Here is a 12,654-nt window from a genome sequence, read left to right as displayed (position 1 = left end):
TTTGGCTCAGATCAAGCGTCAGGTTGAGCCTGGCATGGGGTGTAATACCTTCTCTTGTCAGCTTGGATCTTGTTTGTCTCTCTTATGAGGACCATGAATTGGATTCAATTTGAATTTGGTTTTTGGAGCGGGCAAGGAGATGGATTCCGGTCTGCCCTGGTCCGTTCTGAGCACTGGCTTTGTAACTTCAAGAATGGGGTAAAAAGAAATTAAAAACCTGCTTCTAAAAGATTCTTCGTCGAAAAGTGACTCGAGAAGATGAGCGGCGCTAGAGAAATGCAAGTCACTTTTCTTCTGTAGGCCTTTGGATTAAAAAATCCCGAGACTTCGCTCTTTTACTGAGTTCCTCATTCTCACTGCCGTCTCGATAGAACGTGGATTAGCAAAACCAATAACACATCTCCAAAACATTCCCCGGCCAAGAGGATGTGAAAAGCCATCTCCTGTGTGCAGTTCCTCACCTTCCTTGTAGGCCTCGTTGATGGCTCTTATCTCGTCGTTTGTCCTTGTGGTCAGGATTTCTATCAGTGCCCTCTCATCAGTGCCCATGCCCTGCAGAGGTTAAGAACAGAAGGAGATAAGACAGACTATATCAGAAATAGCAGGCCTGTCCTGCCACTTAGCAACCAAGGGTGGGATTTTACGGTGTTGTCAACCTGAAACTGGAAAGTCCCGCCCGAGGTCAACAGACCTTCCCATTGTCCACCCCTTCGGCTGCTCTGATTTCTGTGGAAGGCAGGGCGGTAAAGTTCAGAGGGTCAGTACTGAAGGAGTGCCGCACTGTCAGAGGCCCAGTACCGAGGGGGCACCGCACTGTCAGAGAGTCTACCTTTCGGATGAGATGTTAAAAAGGATGTTAAAACCACGACTCCTCCCACCCTTTCAAATGGATGTAAAATATCCCAAGGTCACTATTTCAAAGAACAGCAGTGATTGGCTGGCCTCCTAGCAGAAAACATCACTAATAGAGAATATTTCATCATTCCTTATCCCAGTGCTGATGTGGGAGCTTGCTGTACACAGGTTGGTTGCCGTGTTTCTAAATTACCATAGTCAGTACCCACTCAAAAAACAAGTACTCAGTAGGTTTGAACCACTTTGGGACATTCAGGAGGTTTAGAAAATGCAAATATCTTTATTTTCCTTCTCTAAGGAATGGAAACCCATTCATTTCCCAAGGGATAAAGTCAAAAGCTGAGCTACAGAGGGTGGTCTGGGAACAGAGTCCTGCCCAATGAGAGACAGAGTTCCTCCCTATAAAGTATTAACAGGATCCATTGTAGAAATCAAAACCAAGACATGGAGCTTTTCTCCACTCAGAGCGATTGCTGACTTGTTCAGCTCTTCCCCTCCAACTCAGTGCCCCAGCTTTCTCCCATTGATCTACTCAAAGACAATTATTACCCGTCGCCTGCCTCTCTGATCTTTCACAACGTAACTGATATTAACAAACATCTACCAGTGTAATTGATAAGCTGCTGACATTTCGCTACAACCACGCTCGGCATTTCTCACCTGCATAGCTTTCTGCAATTGCTTTGCATCATATTGAGCTGGAGTCATCATTAAACCTAAAATGATCTTCTGTAAAGTGCCACCAATCTCCGATTTCAGGTCTGCCATCAGATCCTAGAGAGAAGCAAAAACGTTCATAGAAATGCAGCATGAAGTTATTTCACCCAATCAGAACGTTCATTGCATAGAGCCAGACCATTTAGCCCCTTCATAATCTGATAAAGTGTCATTGATTCAAAACGTTAACTCTCTCCACAGGCCCGCTGAGGACTTACAGCATTTTCTGTGTTTTTCATGTGTTGCTGTATCAGACACCCAGTTGGACATTCAACCTTATCCCCCACTCCCCACACTCTAATATCCCACCCACTCTAATCCCATTCTCCCCCTCACAACCCACACTCTAACATCCCATGGGGGTAGGGCCTGGGTGGGTTACTCTGACGGAGGGTCAGTGCAGACTCAAATGGCCTCCTTCTGCACTTCAGAGATTCTATGGATTCAATTAAGGGACAAAGTAGAAAGGGTCAAGAACTTAGAGTTTTTAAGATGTCCAGATCACCAACAATCTGTCCTGGTCCCCCCATGTCGACACTATAGTTAAGAAAGCCCACCAACACCTCTACTTTCTCAGAAGGCTAAGGAAATTTGGCACGTCAGCTACAATTCTCACCAACTTTTACACATGCACCATAGACAGCATTCTTTCTGGTTGTCTCACAGCTTGGTATGGCTCCTGCTCTGCTCAAGAGTGCAAGAAACTACAAAAGGTCATGGATGTAGCCCTGTCCATCACGCAAACCAAATTCATTGACTCTACCTACACTTCTCACTGCCTCGGCAAAGCAACCAACATAATTAAAGATCCCATGTACCCTGAACATTCTCTTTTCCACCTTCTTCATCAGGAAAAAGATATAGAAGTCTGAGGTCATGTATCAAATGACTCAAGAACAGCTTTTTCCCCTGCTGCCATCAGGCTTTTGAATGAACCTACCTTGCATCAAGTTGATCTTTCTCCACACCCTAGCTATAACTGTAACACTGCATTCTGCACCCTCTCATTTTCTCTATGAACTGTATGCTTTGTCTGTATAACGTGCAAGAAATAATACTTTTCACTGTGTACTAATACATGCAACAATAATAAATCAGAAAGGATTTTCTCCTCACTATTTACCACACCACAAACTTTCATGTCATCTGTGAGTTTACGATCATCCCCCTCACATTCACACCTAGGTCATTAACGTACACTACAAACAACATGGGACCCACCACTGGACTCAGGCTTCCAGTCACAAACACAGCCTTCGACCTTCACGCTTTGTCTCCTGCCACTAAGCCAATTTCAAATCCAGTTTGTCAAATTGCCCTGGATCCCGTGGGCTCTTACCTTTTCGATCTTGTCAGACTTTATCAAAAGCCTTACTGAAGTCCATGTAGACTACATCAACTGCGCTTCCCTCATCTACACACTTAGTCACCTCCTCGAAAAATTCAATCACATTTGTAAGACATGATTTTCCACCCTCCTTGACAAAGCCATGCTGACAATCCTCGATTAATCCTTGCCTCCCCAAATGGAGATTAATTCAGTCCCTCAGAATTTTTTCCAATAGTTTCATGGCCACTGATGTTAGACTCACTGGCCTGTAATTTGCTGATTTTTCCCAACTTCCCTTCTTGAATAATGAGTTGTCATTAACTGTCCCCCAGGCTTCTGGCACCTCTCCTGTGGCCAGACAGGATTTGAAAATTAGTGTCAGAGTCCCTGTTATCTCTTCCCTTGCCTCTCAGAGCAGCCTAGAATACATCTCATCTGGGCCAGGAGATTTATCCACTTTTAAACCACCAATACTAATCAGTTCAAGTTTATCACAGTCCCCCTCAGCGCTTCCTAAAATTACATTGTCCTTCATCCATGGCATGATTTTGGAGAACGGGGCAGGAATTGTGTTCTTGGCCAATATTTTTGCTTAGATCAACATTGCTAAAACCAGTGACAATCACTTTGCTGTTTAGGGGAACTTACTGCGTAAAAAAAATAGCTGCTGCATTTCCCACATTGCAACATTGGCTACAATACAAAATTATTTCATCTTGTTGTCACAGTGAGAATGTGAAAGATGCTTTAGAAATGCAAGATTTTCCTTCTTCCTTTGCGGCATACAGTTCACACGGCGAAGATATGAATGTCAGGCTGCAGCTGAATGCAGAGGCACATCAAGCTTTATAGAAACACTGCGTACCACTGCCACCTATCTGATTGACAAAACAGCACGTGGGGTGGTATCTAACATAAACAGCGTATCAGTACTGAGTTACAGCCCTACACCAAGAGCTGGTTAGGTCTCAGTTGGAGAATACGCTCCAATTCTGTTATTTGTTGGTTAGTCTGAGGGAGGACTACCGAGATGTTGGTGTACCTGAATAATAATTGGTTTATTATATACACCCAGGCTATGTACAGTTAGTAAGAAGTCTCACAACACCAGGTTAAAATCCAACAGGTTTATTTGGTAGCACAAGCCACAACCTTTGGGAGGACTGCTCCTTCATCAGGTGAGTGGGAATCATGTTCAAAAACAGGGCATATAAAGACAACCTCAGTTTACAAGATAATGGTTGGAAAGCAAGTCTTTACAGGTAATCACAAACTCCCACTCACCTGACGAAGGAGCAGCGCTCCAAAAGCTTGTGCTACTAAATAAACCTGTTGGATGTTAACCTGGTGTTGAGAGACTTCTTACCGGGCTCACCCCAGTCCAACGCCAGCATCTCCACATTATGTACCATTACCCGTGACAAGGTGTTACACTGCTGAAGCCATGAACATCCTCTCCCTCTTGACACTTCGTCACGTGATATCTTCCTTATTATTATAATCATACAGCACAGAAAAGGCCCTTTGGCCCATCACATCTGCACCTCTAAAACTCACACTAATAGAGAGAGGTGGTTTTACACAGTCCCACACATTAACCCTTACAAACCTGAAAACGACAGGCACCACACTTTCAGAAGGATGCACTTTGGTAGAAAAAAAGAGAGGGGCCTGGGCTATTTTCTAAGGTTTCAGAAATCTGAAGCACAAAAGAGACTTGGGAGTCCTGGTTCAGGGCTCTTTGAAGGTTCAATGTTAGCATTCATTTTTAGAGGGCTAGAATATAAGAGCAGGGATGTGGTGCTGAGGCTGGATGGGGAGGTGGAGACAGATTCCATTGTTGCTGTCTCTGAAACAGAACTGGATACATAACTGAAATTAAACCTGACATTTTGTGGAAAGAGTGGGAAAATGGGATTCATTGGATAGTCTGCCTACGAGCTGGCACAGCATTCAAAGGGCTGAATGGCCTCCTGTTGGACTATACGATTCCATGAGTAAGTTGACGCGCATGGTAGGGCGGGTGAGTTACCCTAATATCAGGGCAAAACGCTGCGGAGGCTGGAATCTAAAACTAAAACAGAAAGTGCTGGAAAATCTGCCAGTATCAGAGCTTTAAGATGACCTACCCTGCCCAGCTGGGATTTGAACTGCTGTCGCAGCTGCTGCCTCTGTGCGTTGCTTCTCTGGGTAATTATATTGATAATTGTTTCTTCATCAGTGCCTGGAAATTTAAACAAAAAAGATGTCAATCTGCCGTCGCAGCTGCAACGTCCACAAACACAGCACGTCCCAGACACAGGAATAGGTCAGGCATTTCAACCCTGCTCAGTGAATCCCCCTCAATCCCTTCACTCTCTGAGCACACCCAAACGTGGCTCCCCGCAGAGTCAGCGAGGATTCAGAGGAAATGTTCTCGTGGCGCAGTGGGTGGCATTCTTGTCTGGGAGCCGGAAGCTCCACCTTCCAGTCGCAGTCTGGGACCCGATGGCCAATGAAGGTGCGTCGATAACGCAGCCAAACCGGTCGAGCACCGACCTGCAAAATCCTTCCAACGCGTGCCAGTAACAGGCGGTAAAAGCGGGAAAGATTCCCGGTCGACTATGTGATGGAAAGAACTTTATAGTCTCTGCCATCACTCTGTGTAGTTGCAGTTAAATAACATTGACGTACAGGGATAGGAATGTTTTGCTGCAATTGTACAGAGAGTTAGTAAGGCCACACCTAGAATGTTGTGTGCAGTTTTGGTGTCCTTATCTGACGAAGGACGCCCTTGCTCTCGAGGGAGTATAGCGAAGGTTTACCAGGCTGATTCCTGGGATGGCAGGTCTGTCATACGAGGAGAGGCTAAGTCGGTTAGGATTATATTCACTGGAGTTTAGAGGAGTGAGAGGGGATCTCATAGAAACGTATAAAATTCTAACAGGGTTAGACAGGGTAGATCCACTGTTCTCAATGGTGGGGGAGTCCAGAACTAAGGGTCATAGTTTGAGGATAATGGGTAAACCTTTTCGAACTGAGGTTAGGAGAAATTTCTTCGCCCAGAGTGTGTGTGGAATTCACTACCATAGAAAGCAGTTGAGGCCAAAACATTCTGATTTCAAGAAGTGACTAGGTATAACTCTTGGGGCTAAAGGGATCAAGGGATATGGGTGGGAAGATCGGATCAGGATATTGAATCAGCCACAATCAAAATGAACGACGGAGCAGGTTGGAAGAGCACAATGGCCTACTCCTGCTTCTAGTTTCTGTTTCTAAGTACATGTTGCCACAACACAGAGCGAACAGTAACACTTCACCACCAGTCTCTCATCCTGGAGTTGTGAAGGTGGCCTTGTGCCCTCTTAGACAGATTTGAACAAACCCCAGTGCCGTACTGAAAGAGTGCTGTACTGTCAGAGGCACTAAACCGAGACCCCAACTTCCCTGAAGTGGGTCAAAAGAATCCAATGCTTACTATTCCGGTAAAGAACCAAGGAATTCACCCTGAAGCCATCACTTATTCCTCAACCAACATCACTAAATCAGATTAGCTGATGAACAGGCCTCTGGCACTTTAAGGATTTGCTGCTCTGAGGATTCCGGGAATTGGGGAACGGAGGAATAGACGGGAAAGTGGAATTGCAGCTGAAGATTAGTCATGTTCTTACTGAACGATGGAGCAGGTGTGAGGGATCAAATGACCTATCCAGGCTCCAATTTTCTTTTTCATTTTCTCGTGGGATGTGGACGTCACTGGCATTTATTATCTGCCCTCATTACCCCCAGATTGCCATCTCAGAAGGCAAATTGCCGTGGCTCTGGAGTCACACGTAGGCCAGACCGGGAGAAGGGGGGCAGATTTCCCTCCCTGAAGGGCATTACTGAACCAGATGGGTCTGGTTCACGTGGTCATCATTACTGAGACCCGCTTCCAATGCCAGATTTTATTGCCCAATTGTATCTATTAATTAATTTAATTTCACCAGCTTCCATGATAGGATTCAGACACAAAATTAGAATCCTACTGTGCAAGAGGCCATTTGGCCCGTGCAGCAGGTGGTCAGGAAGGCGAATGGGATGCTGGCCTTCATAGCGAGGGGGATTGAATATAAAAGTAGGGAGGTCTTGCTGCAGCTGTATAGGGCATTGGTGAGGCCGCAGCTGGAGTACTGTGTGCAGTTTTGGGCGCCGCACCTGCGCAAGGATATTTTGGCCCTGGAAGGAGTGCAGAGGAGGTTTACTAGGCTGATACCGGAGTTGAGGGGATTGAGCTATGAGGAGAGGCTGAATAAACTAGGCTTGTACTCGTTAGAGTTTAGAAGAATGAGGGGAGATCTCATTGAGACGTATAAGATGATGAATGGGATGGATAGGATAGAGGTGGAGAGACTCTTCCCGCTCAAAAAAGACAGTAGGACTAGGGGGCACAGCCTCAAGATAAAGGGGAGGCGGTTTAGAACGGAGTTGAGGAGGAACTTCTTCACTCAAAGGGTGGTGAATCTCTGGAATTCTCTGCCCGTTGAAGTGGTGGAGGCTGCCTCGCTAAATATTTTTAAGAAGCGGGTTGATGGGTTCTTGATAAGAGAAGGGATTGAGGGTTATGGGGAGAGGGCGGGAAAGTGGAACTGAGCCACGACAGATCAGCCATGATCTTATTGAATGGCGGGGCAGGCTCGAAGGGCTAGATGGCCTACTCCTGCTCCTATTTCTTATGTTCTTATGTTCTTATGTTCTTATGACCACAATCCCAACCAGGCCCTATCCCTACAACCCCATGCATTTACCCTAGCTAGTTTCCCAACACTAAGGGGAAATTGAGCACGGCCCATTCACCTAACCTGTACATCTTTGGGAGCAAACTGGAGTACCCGGAGGAAACCCACACAGACATGGGGAGAATGTGCAAACAGTGACGCAAGTCGCGAATCAAAGCCAGATCCCTGGCGCTATGAGGTAGCAGTGCTAACCACTGTGCCACCGTGCCATGGCCACAGGATATTAGCCTGGGATTATTACTGCAGCAACAACATCCTTTTTGAAGCAGATCAGGTAACCAACTAAACTAAACCAAACCAACTGAGGGGCAAATTAAAGAGACAGTCCCGTAAAAGGGGTGCCGCCTTTAACAAAAACAAATCACTGATGAGACTAAGAGGGTCGATAATGCACCCCTGCCCATAGGGAATGGAAGGTAGTAACAGCACCATCATGCCACCATCTCCCCATCGTAAGAGGATGTAAAAAGGTGCTATATAAATGTAATCCTTTAGCCATGGTTTCCCATTCCAATCTACCAGCGACAAAAAGAAAATGGAGTTTGTTTTCACACCCTGTCTGATTCCTCACTGTCTGAGAGCTGGATCACAAGAGGGTATAGCAAAGAATTCACTGCTCAGTAACTGGACAGAAGCCATTTCAGCTTTTAGGTGACAAATATTTAAATTAGAAGTAAACACAGAGGAACGCACGCGCGCGGCTGGGGGGCAGTGGATAGAACCTTCCGGATCGTGACAACCTGCTAAAGACTAGACCCCTCCGAACTCTCACCTCCCAAAGCCACCGTCCATGACTTATCTCTGGAGAAAATGCAACTGCTCTTTGGCAGAGTGAATATTGAAGGTCTGTAGAATAGGCTCAAGAGACGCATTTAATAAATCATTGATTGGTGAGGACATCAGTCGCCTTTATCACCCATCCCTCCTCACCCGAGCACCTTGCTGGGCCACTAGAGGGCAGGTAAGAGTCAATCACATTGATGTGGGACTGGAGTCACATAGACCAGACAACAAAATCAGAGCAGGAGGAGGAGGCAGCTACTGGACCCCAGGGCCTGATCCATAAGATCATGGCTGACCTTCCGCCTCAACCACCCCCGCTCCCACTCTATCCCCAAATCCCTCAACTCCCGTAGCATCCAGAAACCTGTCAATCTCTGTCTGGGATATATTCCCTGTCTGAGCAAGCACAGCCTCTCGGGTAGGGAATTACAAAGACACTGACAAGACATTTCTCTTCATCTGGTCCTAAGTGGCCAATCCCTATATTTTCCAAGACTGCGATCCCGTGTTCTGGATTCCTCAGTTGGTGCAAGGGGACCGGAAACAACCTCTCTGTGTCCACCCTGTCAAACCCCTTCAGAAATGGACTGAGGTCACCTCTCATTCTTCTAAACTCCAGGATAGGTTTCCTGTCCTAAAACTAGCTGGAGGTTTTGTGACAATCTGACATCTTTGTATCACTTCTACTGCTATCTGGGGGGGGGGGGGGGGGGCAGTGGTATTGTCACTGGACTAGTAGGCCAGAGACCATAGCTAATGCTCTGGGGACCCAGGTTCAAATCCCACCACAGCAGATGGTGAAATCTGAATTCAAATCAAAATCTGGATATAAAAATCTAACGATGGCCACAATTTGACCAAACACTCAGAGTCTATTCACCCTGAAGCAACACCCCTTTGTGAAACCATACCCACGGGATCAGGGTGGTGATGGTGAGGGTGTGGGGGAGGCAGGTTCTGCCTTGATGGCCCGTTTTTGTTCCGGAACATTCTCTGACTCTGTGGGTAATCACTGACCGAATCCTTTCATTGCCTTGCGGAGAGCCTTGGCATCTTCTTCAGGTTTGAAGTCAGGAGCTGGCTGCACTGTCCCTTTCAGCTGTTTGGGAAGAAACCAGAGTGCGTCAGTAAGAGAGAGAGAGAGAGAGAGAGGAGAGAGTTAGTGTGGGGAGCAGTGCGGGGAGGAGGTGGGTGTGTGGACAGAGAGGAAAGAGAGAGAGAGAGAGAGAGGCTAATCCTCATTGCAACACCTCTCTATTCCTGTGCACGGCTCCCATGGTGACACGCCTACCGGACGTAATGAGAAGACTTCAGTTTTACACAGTTTGAGAGATCCGGAAGGTTCTGCCGGAAGCAAACTCAATAAAGGAATGTGAAAATCGGAAAGGAAAATGATTCATCAGACTGTCTTCTGTCCTCATCACTGTCTCAAAAACAGTTCCAAATCTCACCTCAAAACAGTGGGCTATTTGACTGTGGGGGCACCACAGAAGACTCTCTTCCAGAGTGAACGGATAGAGAATGACTGGTTGCTCCCACACCCCAGCCAACCTGCATGGAGGGGTATGGGGAGGCTGGGTGGAGGACTACAGACATCGGTTCAAGCAACACAGAACATCTACTGAGAGCAGATACTAAGAATGAACCTGGAGTGTGGATGGAAACCCCCAGTAACCCACACAGGACTGGGGCCCTGTCTACAACCCAGTAACCCACACAGGACTGGGGCCCTGTCTACAACCCAGTAACCCACACAGGACTGGGGCCCTGTCTACAACCCAGTAACCCACACAGGACTGGGGATCCTGTCTACAACCCAGTAACCCACACAGGACTGGGGCCCTGTCTACAACCCAGTAACCCACACAGGACTGGGGATCTGTCTACAACCCAGTAACCCACACAGGACTGGGGCCCTGTCTACAACCCAGTAACCCACACAGGACTGGGGATCTGTCTGTAACCCAGTAACACACACAGGACTGGGGCCCTGTCTACAACCCAGTAACCCACACAGGACTGGGGATCTGTCTGTAACCCAGTAAAACACACAGGACTGGGGATCCTGTCTGTAACCCAGTAACCCACACAGGACTGGGGATCCTGTCTGTAACCCAGTAACCCACACAGGACTGGGGCCCTGTCTACAACCCAGTAACCCACACAGGACTGGGGATCTGTCTGTAACCCAGTAAAACACACAGGAACCACGGGTTTGAGTATTTTTGAGTTAATAATGCTCGGAGGTAAACAGGAGGATATTGCAGGAATGCAGTCAGCCCATTCATCAATTAGCAGCATAGAAAAACCAGGGAAAGAGTTGTTTGGTTAGAGCGAGGGTATTAGGAATCATTAGAGGCTGGTGGAAAGTTTCCAGTCAGTCCCGGTGCGTTGATAGTAACACTCCAATCGCTGGGTAACGTCAGTTGAGCACAGCAGAGTTAGTGGGACAGCAGGAGGCACGAGCCAAATCTTCACTTAAAGAGACAGTACCCCAGTGTCTGCTGCGTGTTTTTCGGGTGTTGAGACAATTTGATTGCACGAGCAAAATGGGCTGAATGGCCTCAATCTGCACTATATAATCATCTTATCAAATAAAAATTAAAAATCTTTCCTCAGCAGCTCTTATGGTCGCCATGACTTTTAATCAGTAATTTGCAACGACATGGAAACAGTGCAGGTAAACACTGAGAATGGAAAGTTGTATGTAAACAGTGTGCTGTGACAGTGTAGGTGAGGGCTGTGACCACTAGGTGGTGGCTTAGAGCGAGTTTCTGAAGCCTCTCTCCCAACTCAGTCACCATCTTGTGAATATATCGAATGAATATTCATTCATTATGGGGGCGATTTAAAGATTTTTCTCAAATTTGATACCATAACTGAGCTTCTATTAATACAATGATCTAACTAGAGATATGTATCAAAATTAGAGCATTAAATTAATCTCAAAATGCTTTATTTTCAGAAGCTATCAGTCTGTTTAAGCTCCATTTTTATGGACAAGGCGGGGGGATACCAATGTCTGACTTAATAGGGGTCAAAGTTCAAATTTTTGTGCGTTCCCATGATGCCACCTAAGGCGCTCAAAGGCAACACTCTCAGAAACCAGTCAAAATTACACTCGGGTAATGATTCTAATGAGAGTCTGTGCAGAGTCTGCACATTCTCCCCGTGTCTGTGTGGGTTTCCTCCCGCTTTCTCCCACACTCCAAAGATGTGCCGGTTAGGTTGATTGGCCACGCCAAAATTACCCCTTAGTGTCCCGAGATGCGTCGGTTAAAGGGATTGGTGGGTAAACGTGTAGGGATAGGGGGGTAGGGCCTGGGTGGGATTGTGGTCGGTGTAGACTCGATGGGCCCAATGGCCTCATCTGCACTGTCGGGATCTTACGATGACTGAAAACCAGAGGAAGCCCACGCAGACATGGGGAGAAAGTGCAGACTCCACGCAGACACAGTGACCCGAGATGGGAATCGAACCCGGGTCCCTGGCATTGTGAGGCAGCAGTGCTAACCACTGTGCCACCCTGCTGCTCTTTGACTGTATTGAAACAGTTCAGAGGGCAACACGATGCATGTAGAACCGTGACTGAGTGACATTTTGAAATGTTTGTAATTCACTTCACCTTACTGCTGTACCTGAGTGACATTCTGAACAAACACCTTTCCAATTCTGTGAAGCTTTTAAATTTAAATCTCTCCCCCCCCGCCCCCAAAGAAACCCTGCGAGTCACTCGAGCAGAGAATACTGTCTCTTTAAGATCGGAGCTGTGCGTTTTGTCAGACGGGTCAAGTGCAAGCTCGCAGCCAGCGGAAGGTGTGTGGAAGGGCAGCAGAGTGTTGGCGGAGGCAGAGGGGTGAGGGGTGGGGGGTGGAGAGAGGGGCGGAAGCGACTTGTGTAAACCAAACCTCGATTCGAGTCGCAGCGCTGACTTCCCAAATCTGATAGGCAATCTGGGCAGCCTCGGGGAAGAACTCGCCTGCAGCACTGCAACATCAAGCAAACAACGCGGTGAGGCCCGGGGTAAAAGGGAACGGGACTCGGAAAGTAACGCAGGAACACGGATTGCATCTGATCCCGAGTTGAGCTGCCGACAACGTATCCGTGTTTCCACCCTCGGTGACGTTGCCCTGTCTCAGCTGATCCACTGCCGGGACCTTCACCCAGCTTCCAAACCTCGAGCTCAGCCCATTGCCCTGCCAACTGTATCTG

At 47.2% G+C, this 12,654-nt stretch overlaps 1 protein-coding gene across 2 annotated transcripts in view; it reads right to left on the bottom strand.

The window, feature by feature from the left end:
- The window catches only part of anxa6 (annexin A6), an 84,862-nt gene that overhangs the window by 25,960 nt on the left and 46,248 nt on the right, over positions 1-12,654 (bottom strand). For both annotated transcript variants that reach the window (XM_080201255.1, XM_080201254.1), the window contains exons 14-18: positions 12,351-12,429; positions 9,460-9,541; positions 5,032-5,126; positions 1,516-1,629; positions 462-552 (exon numbers count right to left, since the gene is read on the bottom strand). In XM_080201255.1, the coding sequence (XP_080057381.1) occupies positions 462-552; positions 1,516-1,629; positions 5,032-5,126; positions 9,460-9,541; positions 12,351-12,429 (461 nt within the window). The remainder of the gene's footprint in view (positions 1-461; positions 553-1,515; positions 1,630-5,031; positions 5,127-9,459; positions 9,542-12,350; positions 12,430-12,654) is intronic.

The sequence above is a fragment of the Carcharhinus amblyrhynchos genome, chromosome 13 (assembly GCF_965287045.1).
Source record: "Carcharhinus amblyrhynchos chromosome 13, sCarAmb.v2.hapA, whole genome shotgun sequence".
In the NCBI taxonomy this organism is placed as follows: Eukaryota; Metazoa; Chordata; class Chondrichthyes; order Carcharhiniformes; family Carcharhinidae; genus Carcharhinus; species Carcharhinus amblyrhynchos.
Note: the sequence above shows the minus strand (reverse complement) of the source record. Positions and strands in the feature narration are given on the sequence as shown.